At 52.6% G+C, this 12,152-nt stretch overlaps 1 protein-coding gene across 8 annotated transcripts in view; it reads left to right on the top strand.

Annotated features, from left to right (window-relative positions):
- tmcc1a (transmembrane and coiled-coil domain family 1a) overlaps positions 1 to 12,152 on the top strand; it is a 51,076-nt gene that overhangs the window by 17,508 nt on the left and 21,416 nt on the right. Inside the window, exon 1 of one of the 8 annotated variants that reach the window (XM_023819258.2) lies at positions 729 to 828. The exons of the other annotated variants lie outside the window; for them this stretch is intronic. Within the exon in view, the coding sequence (XP_023675026.1) occupies positions 790 to 828 (39 nt within the window). The 5' untranslated portion in view covers positions 729 to 789. Of the gene's footprint in view, positions 1 to 728; positions 829 to 12,152 lie in introns of those variants that run through there. 8 annotated transcript variants of the gene reach the window in all.

Here is a 12,152-nt window from a genome sequence, read left to right as displayed (position 1 = left end):
CTCTCTCCTCCAGGGGCTGGTGGCTCACGCTATGTCTAGCCAAACACAGGCAGAATCCTGCCCATCAAGACCTCCTGCGGGCACCTGGCCATAAAGTGACTCGACGTGGCCTCTCTTCCTTTGAGTGTTTCTTGATAATATACTTGTCTGTGTGGCAGTATTAATGCCAGGCTGGCCGCCATGTGACACAATACCCACCCCAACCGCCGAGGACCATTCTCAGGCACACTGCACCTTCTGTTGTCTCGGAATGTCACCCGTATCCTGTGGGAAGAGATCTGGGCGTCCAGGCGGCGGGGAGAGCTGCTGTCAGATGGGCCTCAGGCTGTCGGTTCACGGTGGCCCTGGCTTCAGAAAGCAGGGTCGGGTACCTGGGCCACATGGATTGCTCATGTCTGCTCTGGGTTCTCATGTGGTGGGGGAGAGAGCTGTCTCACAGGGAGGAGGAGGAGCCCAACAGAACAGGAGAAGTAGGGGCGGGGACAGGATGGGGAGGCCCGTGATGAGGCCCCTCCCCCGTAACGGCCCCCCTGCCAGTGGCGCTTGGCTGACTGACAGGAAGTCGGAGCGCAGTCTGCCCTGTGCGCGTGCGAGGCTGGGTGTGCAGCGGATCTCAGCAGCCGGCTCTCTCTTCTCTCGCTCCACCCGGGCCTGCAGGCCCCGATGCCCCTCCACCATGTAGCTATTCCTGCTGGCCCGTGGAGCACCTGGTAACCCCCCCCCCCCCTCCCCACCCGCGGCCATAGGCTCACCGTCTCCAGGGCAGGTAGACGCAGACGTGCCGAGACGATGGTGCAGAGGTTCAGTCTTCGTAGGCAGTACTCCAAGGTAAGCCCAGCTGACCACCTGCTTGCCTTTGTCATGGGTGCATAGCGCTGTCTCTGGGCAGGGCGGGTCCCAGGGTCTGTGGCAGCTCACTGCACGCTGCTGCGTGTCTGGCTGTCAGACAGAGGGACCTGCTGGGGCGTCTCTGGCCGCTTGGCCTTGAAGCGGACCTTTATTTACTGAAATGGTGATATCAGCTCGGAGAGGATGAGGTTGGGGCTAAGAGACGAGGTTGGGGGGGGACATAGATGGGGGCTGGGCTGGGAGAGGATGGAGACAGGGCTGGGGGTGTAAGTGGATGGGGGAGGACTGGGACCAGGCTGGGGAGACAGGGATGGACAGGCACGTATAAAGAGGCACAGAGCCACGAGGAGCTGGTGGGCGGATGGACAAAGCAGTAGAGGGTCGAGCTGGGAGCTCAGTCATTCCCAGTAAGGTATATAGAAAGGGAGCTTCCATCTCCATTACATCTTACTATTTTTGTCCCCCTTTTCTCCAATATCGGTATTGCATGACTGCTGGGTTCGTCTGAGGTGTGAGTAAATCCTATGGGCTCCTGAGTAAATCCTATGGGCTCCTGAACACACAGCGGAGGGCACTGCCAGTGCTTTTATCTGTGTTTGAAGAAGTGCTTTGAATAACTGCTTGGCTGATGTGGCATTTCCTGATCCCAGGAATGCCGATATTGTGGCTGGAAATCTGTATCAATTTCACAAAGACAGTCAGTGTTCTGTCACAGCCGTTTGTGCAGAAGGCCAGGGCAGCCGGCCGAGTCGCGGAGCTCACCGCTTTAAAGCCAAAAGCTCTCAACTTTCATCTTCTTCCATGAGCTATTAATAGTGCGGCTGTCCGTAAGGCAAGAGGGCATTTGGGGGAGTCGCTGCTTTGTGCGCGGCCCTGACTCGCACGCTACCTCTGTCTGTTACCTTTGTCTGTGTAGTGTCTCATGCGTTTGTCTTATTCTGTTGGGATGACAAGATAAAGTGTCACTTCAGTGACTCAAAAGCAAACGAGAACAGGATGACACGCGTAAGCTGCTGTTCACCAGCAACACCTTCGGCAGCCGGCATTGTACCTGTTTATAATACGATTCTGTGACAGTACTAGTAAAACAGTTACACTTACTATTGTTAATGGTGTTTTAACAGCAGTTTAAACTGTGGTGAAACAGTTTACATATAAGCTTATTATTTGGGACATGTTCTGTTAGTTTTATTGTAGTTATGTAGTTATTAATTATTATTAGTTATTAAGTTAATATTATAAAAGTGTTAAGGTAAGCGATGAATGAAAGATAGGAATAATGGTGTATCTGTGTGGGGTACAGCAGGGGGGGGTGGAATTTGTGTGGGGTACAGCAGGGGGGGGTGGTATCTGTGTGGGGTACAGCAGGGGGGGGGCGGTATCTGTGTGGGGTACAGCAGGGGGGGGGGCGGTATCTGTGTGGGGTACAGCAAGGGCGGGCGGTATCTGTGTGGGGTACAGCAGGGGGGGGGCGGTATCTGTGTGGGGTACAGCAGGGGGGGGGCGGTATCTGTGTGGGGTACAGCAGGGGGGGGGCGGTATCTGTGTGGGGTACAGCAGGGGGGGGGCGGTATCTGTGTGGGGTACAGCAGGGGGGGGGCGGTATCTGTGTGGGGTACAGCAGGGGCGGGGCGGAATCTGTGTGGGGTACAGCAGGGGGGGGGCGGTATCTGTGTGGGGTACAGCAGGGGGGGGGCGGTATCTGTGTGGGGTACAGCAGGGGGGGGGCGGTATCTGTGTGGGGTAGGGAGGTCATCATGTGCATGAGAGACGCAGAGTGTTTCCATGCATGTGTGGTTTTACGTAAGCAAGAGCGGCACACGCCGCTTCTGCGCTGCTGACTGTGGAGGCAACGGGCAGGACAGGCCTCACCTGACCTGGGCAGACGTTATGTGGGGGGAATCCACAGAGCAGAATGCGTGAGCATGCAGCCGCTTCATGTCAGGGTGTCGCAAGAAGGCAGCACAGAGAAGGGCGCCGCTTTGTGTCAGGGCACAGTGAGCATGCAGCACAGAGAAGGGCGCCGCTTTGTGTCAGGGCACAGTGAGCATGCAGCACAGAGAAGGGCGCCGCTTTGTGTCAGGGCACAGTGAGCATGCAGCACAGAGAAGGGCGCCGTTTTGTGTCAGGGCACAGTGAGCATGCAGCACAGGGAAGGGTGCCGTAAGTATGCAGCACAGGGAAGGGTGCCACTTTGTGTCAGGGCACAGTGAGCATGCCGCACAGAGAAGGGCGCCGCTTTGTGTCAGGGTGCAGTGAGCATGCAGCACAGAGAAGGGTGCCATGAGCGTGCAGCACGGGGAAGGGTGCCACTTTGTGTCAGGGCACAATGAGCATGCAGCACAGGGAAGGGTGCCATAAGCATGCAGCACAGGGAAGGGTGCCATAAGCATGCAGCACAGGGAAGGACTCTGTAAGTATGCAGCACAGGGTAGTGCACTGCGAGCATGCAGCACAGAGAAGGGTGCCATTTTGTGTCAGGGCACAGTGAGCATGCAGCACAGGGAAGGGCGCTGCTTTGTGTTAGGGCGAAGTGAGCATGCAGCACAGGGAAGGGCGCCGCGAGCATGCGGCACAGGGAAGGGCGCCGCGAGCATGCGGCACAGGGAAGGGCGCCGCGAGCATGCGGCACAGGGAAAGGCGGCGCGAGCATGCGGCACAGGGAAGGGCGCCGCGAGCATGCGGCACAGGGAAGGCTGCCGTGGGCATGCAGCACAAAGGTAACCCCCCAGCCCTGGAAGTGTGAGACAGCAGTGCTGCTCACAGAGTGGCTGTGGCCCCTTTGCTGTCAGGTTTTGTTTCAGACCCCCTGCTTGAAGCACACTGAGGGACTGAAATGGTCTTCATGTCCACATTGTGTTGAGCTCCTTTCCTGCTGCATCCATTTCCATCAGAGATGTGACCGTTGCTCATGGTGACATTTGTCTTTTCTTTCAGAACCAGGGTAACATATATATGTATTTTTTAAACCAGCTCTGACCAGCTCTTTTGTCATAATCGTGTGTTGCTCAAGGCTGTGGTCGGATTCCTGAAGCACTTTTGGCATCGGACGTGTTTTCCGATTGCATGCTGTCATGGCGAATCGCCGCTGGCGGGGGGCGCCGTCCCACATATTAACCGTTGTTCGTTTTCTATGCCAGTGCCTGCTAACGGGCCCATTTAGCTCTCGGCTCAGATCTCAGTGTGGCAGCGTGTTTTATAAGCGTCGCACTCTGGATTATTCCCATGCATGTCTGACATTCAGCTGCGTCCCTTTGTCTCTGTAAGCTCCAGTCAGCCTGGAAGGGTAGTCAGGAAGACCCTGAATGGGCGGCGGATTCGCTGGGCTCTCTTGGGAAGGCAGTGAGGGGCTTTTTCTGATGCGGCTGGGATGCTGCACTGCCTTGCCTTGGAGCACTGGGCACCAGTTGGTGTCGAGACGTGGGTACTGGGGGGGGGGGCTTGTTAAAATCCCAGGCTTCATCCAAGCATAATGAATAGCCCTTGGTTATCTACTGAGCGGTCCGTCTCCAGAGGGTTGTGGGTTTTCTGCTGTAAGAAAGACCCCCGTTTCCGACAGAACCTGCAGCGGTAGGTGCATGTTCTGACCGAGGTTCACTCTGCAGTCTGCAGTGCAATAAAAGGAAGGTTTTCTGCTGCATATTAAGCTGTGTGGTCTATTTAAAACATGGCATTCATACAAAAACATTACTACACTTACATTTTTTTATGCACCATAAATACTTAAATGTGGCTTTTCAGCAGTGTTATATAAAACACTTTGGTGGCATTAATTCATTTTCCATTAATGGTGTGAAGTTTAAGAGCGCTGTTCAGGTCCGGCTTTTTCATTCTAAGTATATCACCCGTCAGGCGCCCTAATTGCCCCGCTCCGTGGGCTACCCCGGCTTGCTGCCCCGCTGTTTGCGCTGCGCTGACCTCACACATCAGCCCATATTAGCCATCTGGGAAGTTGGCCTTGGTGACCAAAGGGTGGCAGGAACTGAAACTCTAAAGAAAAACCGTTCTTTCCATTAGATTAAACAGTGTCACAGTCTAATACATCATGAGCTAATGAGGATACAGTCCTGCTGCCTCGTCTCGCCTTGTGTCTCTCCCTCTCTGTTAATTCCTGCTTGTGCTCTTGCATTGTGCTCGTCTGTGAGGTAGAGCATGATTAGTGAGGTCCTCAGGGCTCTTATCCGGTTATCCTGTAACTAGCAGCTGGGTCTGAATCGATAAAGATGGAGAGGGGTGTTATGGGGCCGAGCTGAGCTCCTCCTGTTGGCAGTCAGCTGACCTTGGACCCCCATATGTATGTTTTCCTCTCCTTGGTTCCTCTCCTTTGTTGTCTCCTGGCTTTTCCTGTCATTCTTTTTTTGTCTTCCCATTTTGTGTATTATTCAGTAGAAATGATGTGGTAACATACTGCTGCACACTAGGCATGTAACGGTGAATTGCGAATCGTTAAAAATCAATGTAAATGTATGACGATTTAAACCGGCTGATGTGGAAAATGAATTTAGGAGTACTTCACTGTACTTTAACAGAAAAACTGGTGTAATATTACATTTGATTTCACAACGTCAGTCCGATGTCACTGTGTATTCACGTCGAACGTCAGATTTTGGTTTTGACTGCAAATTTGAAATTGAGGGCACACCGCCGGGCACAACGCCGGGCACACCGCCGGGCAGCGTGGTGGCGCAGTAGTTAGCGCTGCTGCCTCACAGCAAGAAGGTCCTGGGTTTGGCCCGGGGCCCCTTCTGTGTGGAGTTCGCACGCTCTCCCTGTTTTTGCCATGGGCTCCGGTTTCCTCCCGCGGTCCAAAAGTGTGCAGGGCAGGTTGATTGGTGAGTCTAAATTGACCCTGTAGGTAGGTGCGTGCGTGTGTGTGCGTGTGCGTGCGTGCGTGCGTGCGTGCGTGCGTGCGTGCGTGCGTGCGTGCGTGCGTGCGTGCGTGCGCACCCTGTGGTGTGTTGGCGACTGCCCGGGGTTGGTTCCCGTCTGCGCCCATTGTTGCTGTGATAGGCTCCAGTCCCCCCCGCGACCCCAGTTGGGATTAAGCGGTTTCAGAAAATGGATGGATGGACACACCGCCCGATCTTAAATCGGCGGTGTGGCAGCATTTTAGCTTTCTGGTAATCACAAACGAAAACGGCGAGAAAAGCACAGACAAGACACTAACTGCATGCACACATTGTAAAAGACTGACAACATGCACAAATAGCACAACGAATATGCTTCAGCATGTCCACCGGCACCACAGTGAGCTCAATTCACCACCGCCAGAGCGAAGATTATTAAAAGGGCAAACCACGCTAAAAAGCTGCATGTGCAAGCCTTAGTTTACTTATTTTTGTATTTTATTTTTTTTATTTACTTATTTTGATTTGGGATTTTTGTAAAACAGTATTTTATTCAATTTCAGTTGCACTGTTAAGAAGAGGACATGTTTTGCACAGTTTAGAAAGATAAATAAAGGAATATTTTTGAATAAATTTGTCTGCAGCCCATTCTGCTAAAAAATCGTGAGAAAATCGAATGAATCATATTGAATCGTGAGTTGAGTGTATCGATAAACCCCACTGCACACCCATGTCACCATGGAACCTTGTAGTGACTCCGTTGTGAATGGAATGGAGCTATATGAAAATAAATTGAATTGAATTAAGATACCCCACCTTAAGATTCTCATGCACCCCCTGGCCCCTGTCACAGGCATTCCCTCCGCCCTCCAGTCACAGGCATTTTGCACAGTGTTTGTGTTCGCTTTTCTATGACACCCTTGCGCTGTCCTTTCATGGGACCGGGGTGGAGTTTGTGTATGCTACCTTCCCCCTGCTCCCTTCCCCCTGCTCCCTTCCCCCTGCTACCTTCCCCCTGCTCCCTTCCCCCTGCTACCTTCTCCTTGCTCCCTTCCCCCTGCTCCCTTCCCCCTGCTCCCTTCCCCCTGCTCCCTTCCCCCTGCTACCTTCTCCCTGCTACCTTCTCCCTGCTACCTTCCCCCTGCTCCCTTCTCCCTGCTACCTTCCCCTTGCTACCTTCTCCCTGCTCCCTTCCCCCTGCTACCTTCCCCCTGCTACCTTCCCCCTGCTCCCTTCCCCCTGCTCCCTTCCCCCTGCTACCTTCTCCCTGCTACCTTCCCCTTGCTACCTTCTCCCTGCTCCCTTCCCCCTGCTCCCTTCCCCTTGCTCCCTTCCCCCTGCTCCCTTCCCCCTGCTCCCTTCCCCTTGCTACCTTCCCCTTGCTACCTTCTCCCTGCTCCCTTCTCCCTGCTACCTTCCCCCTGCTCCCTTCTCCTTGCTCCCTTCCCCCTGCTACCTTCCCCCTGCTACCTTCCCCCTGCTACCTTCTCCCTGCTACCTTCCCCCTGCTCCCTGCGTGTTTCTCACCATCGTGCCTGGCAGGGTGCCCCCCCCCCCCCATGCTCCCTTCTCCCCCACTCTGTCTCTTCAGAGCGACACGCCGTTTCTCACGGCCGCCGCCAACGGGGGCCTCCTGTGCGCTCACTGCGACACGCTAACCACTTCTGTTTTTGTCAGAAGGCTTGGCTCTGTGGTTTCCTCAGTGGCCGCTCCCTCCGCTTTTGTATCTCTGTATTTCGCAGATGCAGAGGCTGCCAGTCCTGCCTGCTGCCTAGAGGATGAGCCCTATGAACGGCAGCAGCCAGAGACCATAGATTGTTACCATAGATGCCTCCTTTGCCCTCCTGTGGGACCTGGGATGCTTTCAGGAGCTCCTCAGACAAGAACGCATCCAGTTAGGCTTGGACTGTATTATGATACTTTTATGGCAAATATTTCAAAATATCGGGAAACAGCATTGCTTTTAGTCAACATACTGTGTACGTACTGTGGTGTAATGTCTGGACTGTATGAGGATATGAAAAATTAGGTACTGCCTAAGCCTGGGTGTGATCAGTCCTCTGCGCTTCGCAGTGGGTGTGATCAGTCCTCGCCGCTTCGCAGTGGGTGTGATCAGTCCTCGCCGCTTCGCAGTGGGTGTGATCAGTCCTCGCTGCTTCGCAGTGGGTGTGATCAGTCCTCGCCGCTTCGCAGTGGGTGTGATTCCCTGCCAGATTCATCCAGGCTGCAGGGCCAAAGGCTGCTGATGAGGAACCTGTGAGTCTTGTCTGCAGCTGGGCCCTGAAAGCGACCCAAGGCGGCGGCCGGGTGCGCAGTGCATGGCAGCCTACCTTAGTGAGAACAGCAGGGGGTGGCAGCTGACAGTCAGACTATGCAGGGTGGAAATGCCAGCCCCCTTTTTGGTGTGTAATCACCTTGGGCTGGAAAATGGTGCTGCAACACTGCACACTATTATGCACGGCCTTTCTTCTGGTAGCCCGTGACCTGTACAGACAGTGACTGAAAGCTCCGTTTTTAAAGCTGGATTGCAATGAAGCAAAATATGGCCAACACGGGTAAGTGACATAAACAAGCAGGCCTGTGATGTCACTTTTTCGGTCCAATTGAAACCTTTGCTTTCCATCTCTTAACGTCACCTGCAGCACGAAGAGAAGGCACCTTTGAGGTCGGTGTGCACTAAATAAGCTAAATATGCATCAGAACCCATGTGGCTGTGGTCTACATGACCTGACCGCGGGGTGCTGGTGCCTCTTCCCATAAGGCCCGGCATTTGGCAGTGTTGCTGATGTCATCTGCGGTTATTATCTGCTTCATTGAGCACTATGCACAGTTCAGTATGATTCTCACTTCCTGTTGAATTTTACTTTCCCCCAGCTTTGGCGTTTCTCTGAAAATAAGGATGACTTGGTTTTTCTTAACCTGGGAATGCTGCTGCTTTGTTTCTGTTTTGTGTCAGGCAGTAGAATCAGCCTCAGCCTCTTTCGTGGGAAAATACTGCAGGACGGTGTTTGTCCTGCTAAGAGCTAATAATTAACACTGGGCTGCTGCCTGTGTAAAGAGAGACGCTCTTTGATGTGGCCGAATACCAGCCTCCGCCTTTCTCTCTCTCTTTCTCTCCCTCTGTCCATTCCAGGCTGTTCATTTATCAGGTGCAGCCACCCTCTCCTGATTAGACAGGAGGTGCTTAGTACCCGTATCTGTGGAGACTAGGTGATGTTCAAACACAGCTGGGCTCCGCAACCCCCCCACCCCCCTCCCTGGTGTCATATCGCCACACCGGACATGATAATCTGGGCCCACCGACTGTAAATATGCCCAGGATTTATGTTCATGTTTTGCGTGGCAAAGCTGGTTGTGACACTTGATGAAAGCGAGAGTGTTTCCTGCGGCAGTACCGTATAGTGATGGCCAAACAAAGGGCAGTTTTGACACTTGATCCTATTAAGACGATAACTCAGTGTTTTTGATGGTTCTTTTTTTGTTGTCTGGGTGTCACATTTGCAATGAAATTGAAGCTACGCCACTTAGTGGCAGTGAAGGAAGGTATGAAAGCAGATAACGTCTTACCTTGTGATTATAAGTCAAATAGTATGTGGACATTATTAGTGGTTCTCAAAAAATATATGTGTATATTTAGGAAAGGAAGGAAACATATTATATGGATCTTTTTCAAACCTTTTTCAAGTTTTTCTGTGGATCTTTGTACAGGTAAGTAATTTTAAAACTGTGGGGCGCAAGATGATTTTCTGAATGTTCTATAATAAAGTTTCTAATGATTGTTGGTTGCTAGTCTCCCCGTTTGGCAAATTTTATCCATAGCAGTCTGGTAGGTGGATAAAAAGCTTTTGCTTGCTCCCAGCTATGTGCTTGCGTATGTTTAATGTGTGTATATTATATTATATTATATTATATTATATTATATTATATTATATTATATTATGTTAAAAATATGTACAGTCTTGCATCATTACATTACTCCCCTGTCCAGGGGACTTTCTCAGTGGATTTGCCCACCTAACACTCCTTCCATTAGGAGCTGTGTAACCCCCCCCCCACCCCCGCCAATGTTAATAATGAATGAGCCATCTGGGAACTCCCCACTCACCCTCCCCCACCCACCCCAGTAGTCACCACACCCCCCTGCCCTTCATGTCTCCCACCTGACTGATGACCCGTATTGGCCGGCTGCCTCCCTTTGCCTGGGACGCAGGGTGAATTATTATCAAGCAGTTGTTACTACGGGAACCAGGCCGCAAGCCCCCAGCGCCCGTGGAAGTGTGGGGGGCGACACACTTTTGAAATGTTTTTTTGCTCATCGAACTCCCCCCAGTGGAGCCCCCGTTTGAGGCTGGGCCACAGCCTAACACTTCCTTCTGAATGTACATCCACTGCTGACGCACATTAGCATAAACGCGCTGTGTGCAGGACCTGCTGCCTGAAGGAGCCCCAGCATCAAGGCCATCAAGGCCATCAAGGCCATCAAGGCCTTCAAGGCCATCAAGGCCATCAAGGCCTTCAAGGCCATCAAGGCCATCAAGGCCATCAAGGCCTTCAAGGCCATCAAGGCCATCAAGGCCATCAAGGCCATCCGTCAGAGGTGTGGCTGCATGTGCTCTCGTTTGCTCGCCTGTCTGTGTGATACTGTGGCCCAATTTGGTCAGGCTTTTTGGCAAAGGTCTCGGCTTCACAAATGTTGATTGTACAGGGCTTGTCTGGTGTGTTCTGACCCGGTAGGTGACCATGGTCCCATCTCGATGGAGCGTTCTGACGTGGTAGGTGAGGATGGTCTCATCTCAATGGTGCTTTCTGACCCAGTTGGTGGGGATGGTCCCAACTTGATGGTACCTTCTGACCCGGTACGTGAGGATGGTCCCAAATTGATGGTACATTTTGATCTGGTTGGTGAGGATGGTCCCATCTCAATGGAGCGTTCTGTCCTGGTAGATGAAGATGGTTCTTACCCAGTAGATGAGGATGGCGCCCTCTGGCTTGGTATTTTGGGAGTGCATTTGCAGCGTTGTACTGAGAAGCCCCCAGCTGGTCATTTTGTATGTGTGAGAGATGCACTTGGAAAGTTTATTTGTTTCAAGGCTGCATTTGTTGACTCTGGTCATTTTAATTATCACTTTCTGTTTTATTTCCTCTTTAATTATTGTATTTATTTCTATTTTATCATCAGTACTTAAGGGTTTTTTGGCCAGTTAAGTTATTTACAACAAAATAAAGCAAGGCATTCATAAAAATCTTACTTTTGTTGCCTGTAACTCATGACCTGTAAGGCTACAGTCCAGTGGGGTGAGATGCCTTATGTTCCCTGAAATGCTCTCCAGCTGCCCCGCACAGCCCCCACCCTGCTCAGAAATTAGTTTTTGGAGTCAGTCTTTTCCCCCTGAGGCTGGCATCATGCACTGCCCAAGCCTGCGACCCCTGATCTGATTAGCTCTGGCCATTTCTGAATGGAATTCTGCCCAGCATTGGAGCAGGTCCGCTTCCAGGCTCCAGCCTCTCTCCATCTAGGACAAAGGCCCAGGCTCTTTAACACACTTTTCATAGTCTGCTTCACTTGAATAAAGTTGCATAAAAGGGTTCAAAGGAGCAGCGGTGATGATCCAGAAGAAACATGATGAAATCACAGCCTGTGGATCGGACAGAGCTCCTTCAGGAGGGTCAGCTAGGGTGTCTAAATAATGTAGCAACCCCGTACCCCCACCCCTGCACTTCATGGCTGATCCTTCTCAGGACGGTCCTGCTGTCATGGGGTGTCACCAGCAGGCCACTGGACCTCTGCTGCCTGGCCCTTAACTGCTGATCCTTCTCAGGACTGTCCGGCTGTCATCAGGTGTCACCAGCAGGCCACTGGACCTCTGCTGCCTGGCCCTTAACTGCTGATCCTTCTCAGGATTGTCCTGCTGTCATCAGGTGTCACCAGCAGGCCACTGGACCTCCTCTGCCTGGCCCTTAACTGCTGATCCTTCTCAGGATTGTCCTGCTGTCATCAGGTGTCACCAGCAGGCCACTGGACCTCCGCTGCCTGGCCCTTAACTGCTGATCCTTCTCAGGACTGTCCGGCTGTCATCAGGTGTCACCAGCAGGCCACTGGACCTCTGCTGCCTGGCCCTTAACTGCTGATCCTTCTCAGGATTGTCCTGCTGTCATCAGGTGTCACCAGCAGGCCACTGGACCTCCTCTGCCTGGCCCTTAACTGCTGATCCTTCTCAGGATTGTCCTGCTGTCATCAGGTGTCACCAGCAGGCCACTGGACCTCCGCTGCCTGGCCCTTAACTGCTGATCCTTCTCAGGACTGTCCGGCTGTCATCAGGTGTCACCAGCAGGCCACTGGACCTCTGCTGCCTTGCCCTTAACTGCTGATCCTTCTCAGGACTGTCCGGCTATGCATTGGACCCCTGAGGCTTTCATTGCTGACTCCACAGGCTTTGTGTCACGTGCCACTTTGGG

The sequence above is a fragment of the Paramormyrops kingsleyae genome, chromosome 6 (assembly GCF_048594095.1).
Source record: "Paramormyrops kingsleyae isolate MSU_618 chromosome 6, PKINGS_0.4, whole genome shotgun sequence".
Taxonomy (NCBI): Eukaryota; Metazoa; Chordata; class Actinopteri; order Osteoglossiformes; family Mormyridae; genus Paramormyrops; species Paramormyrops kingsleyae.
Note: the sequence above shows the minus strand (reverse complement) of the source record. Positions and strands in the feature narration are given on the sequence as shown.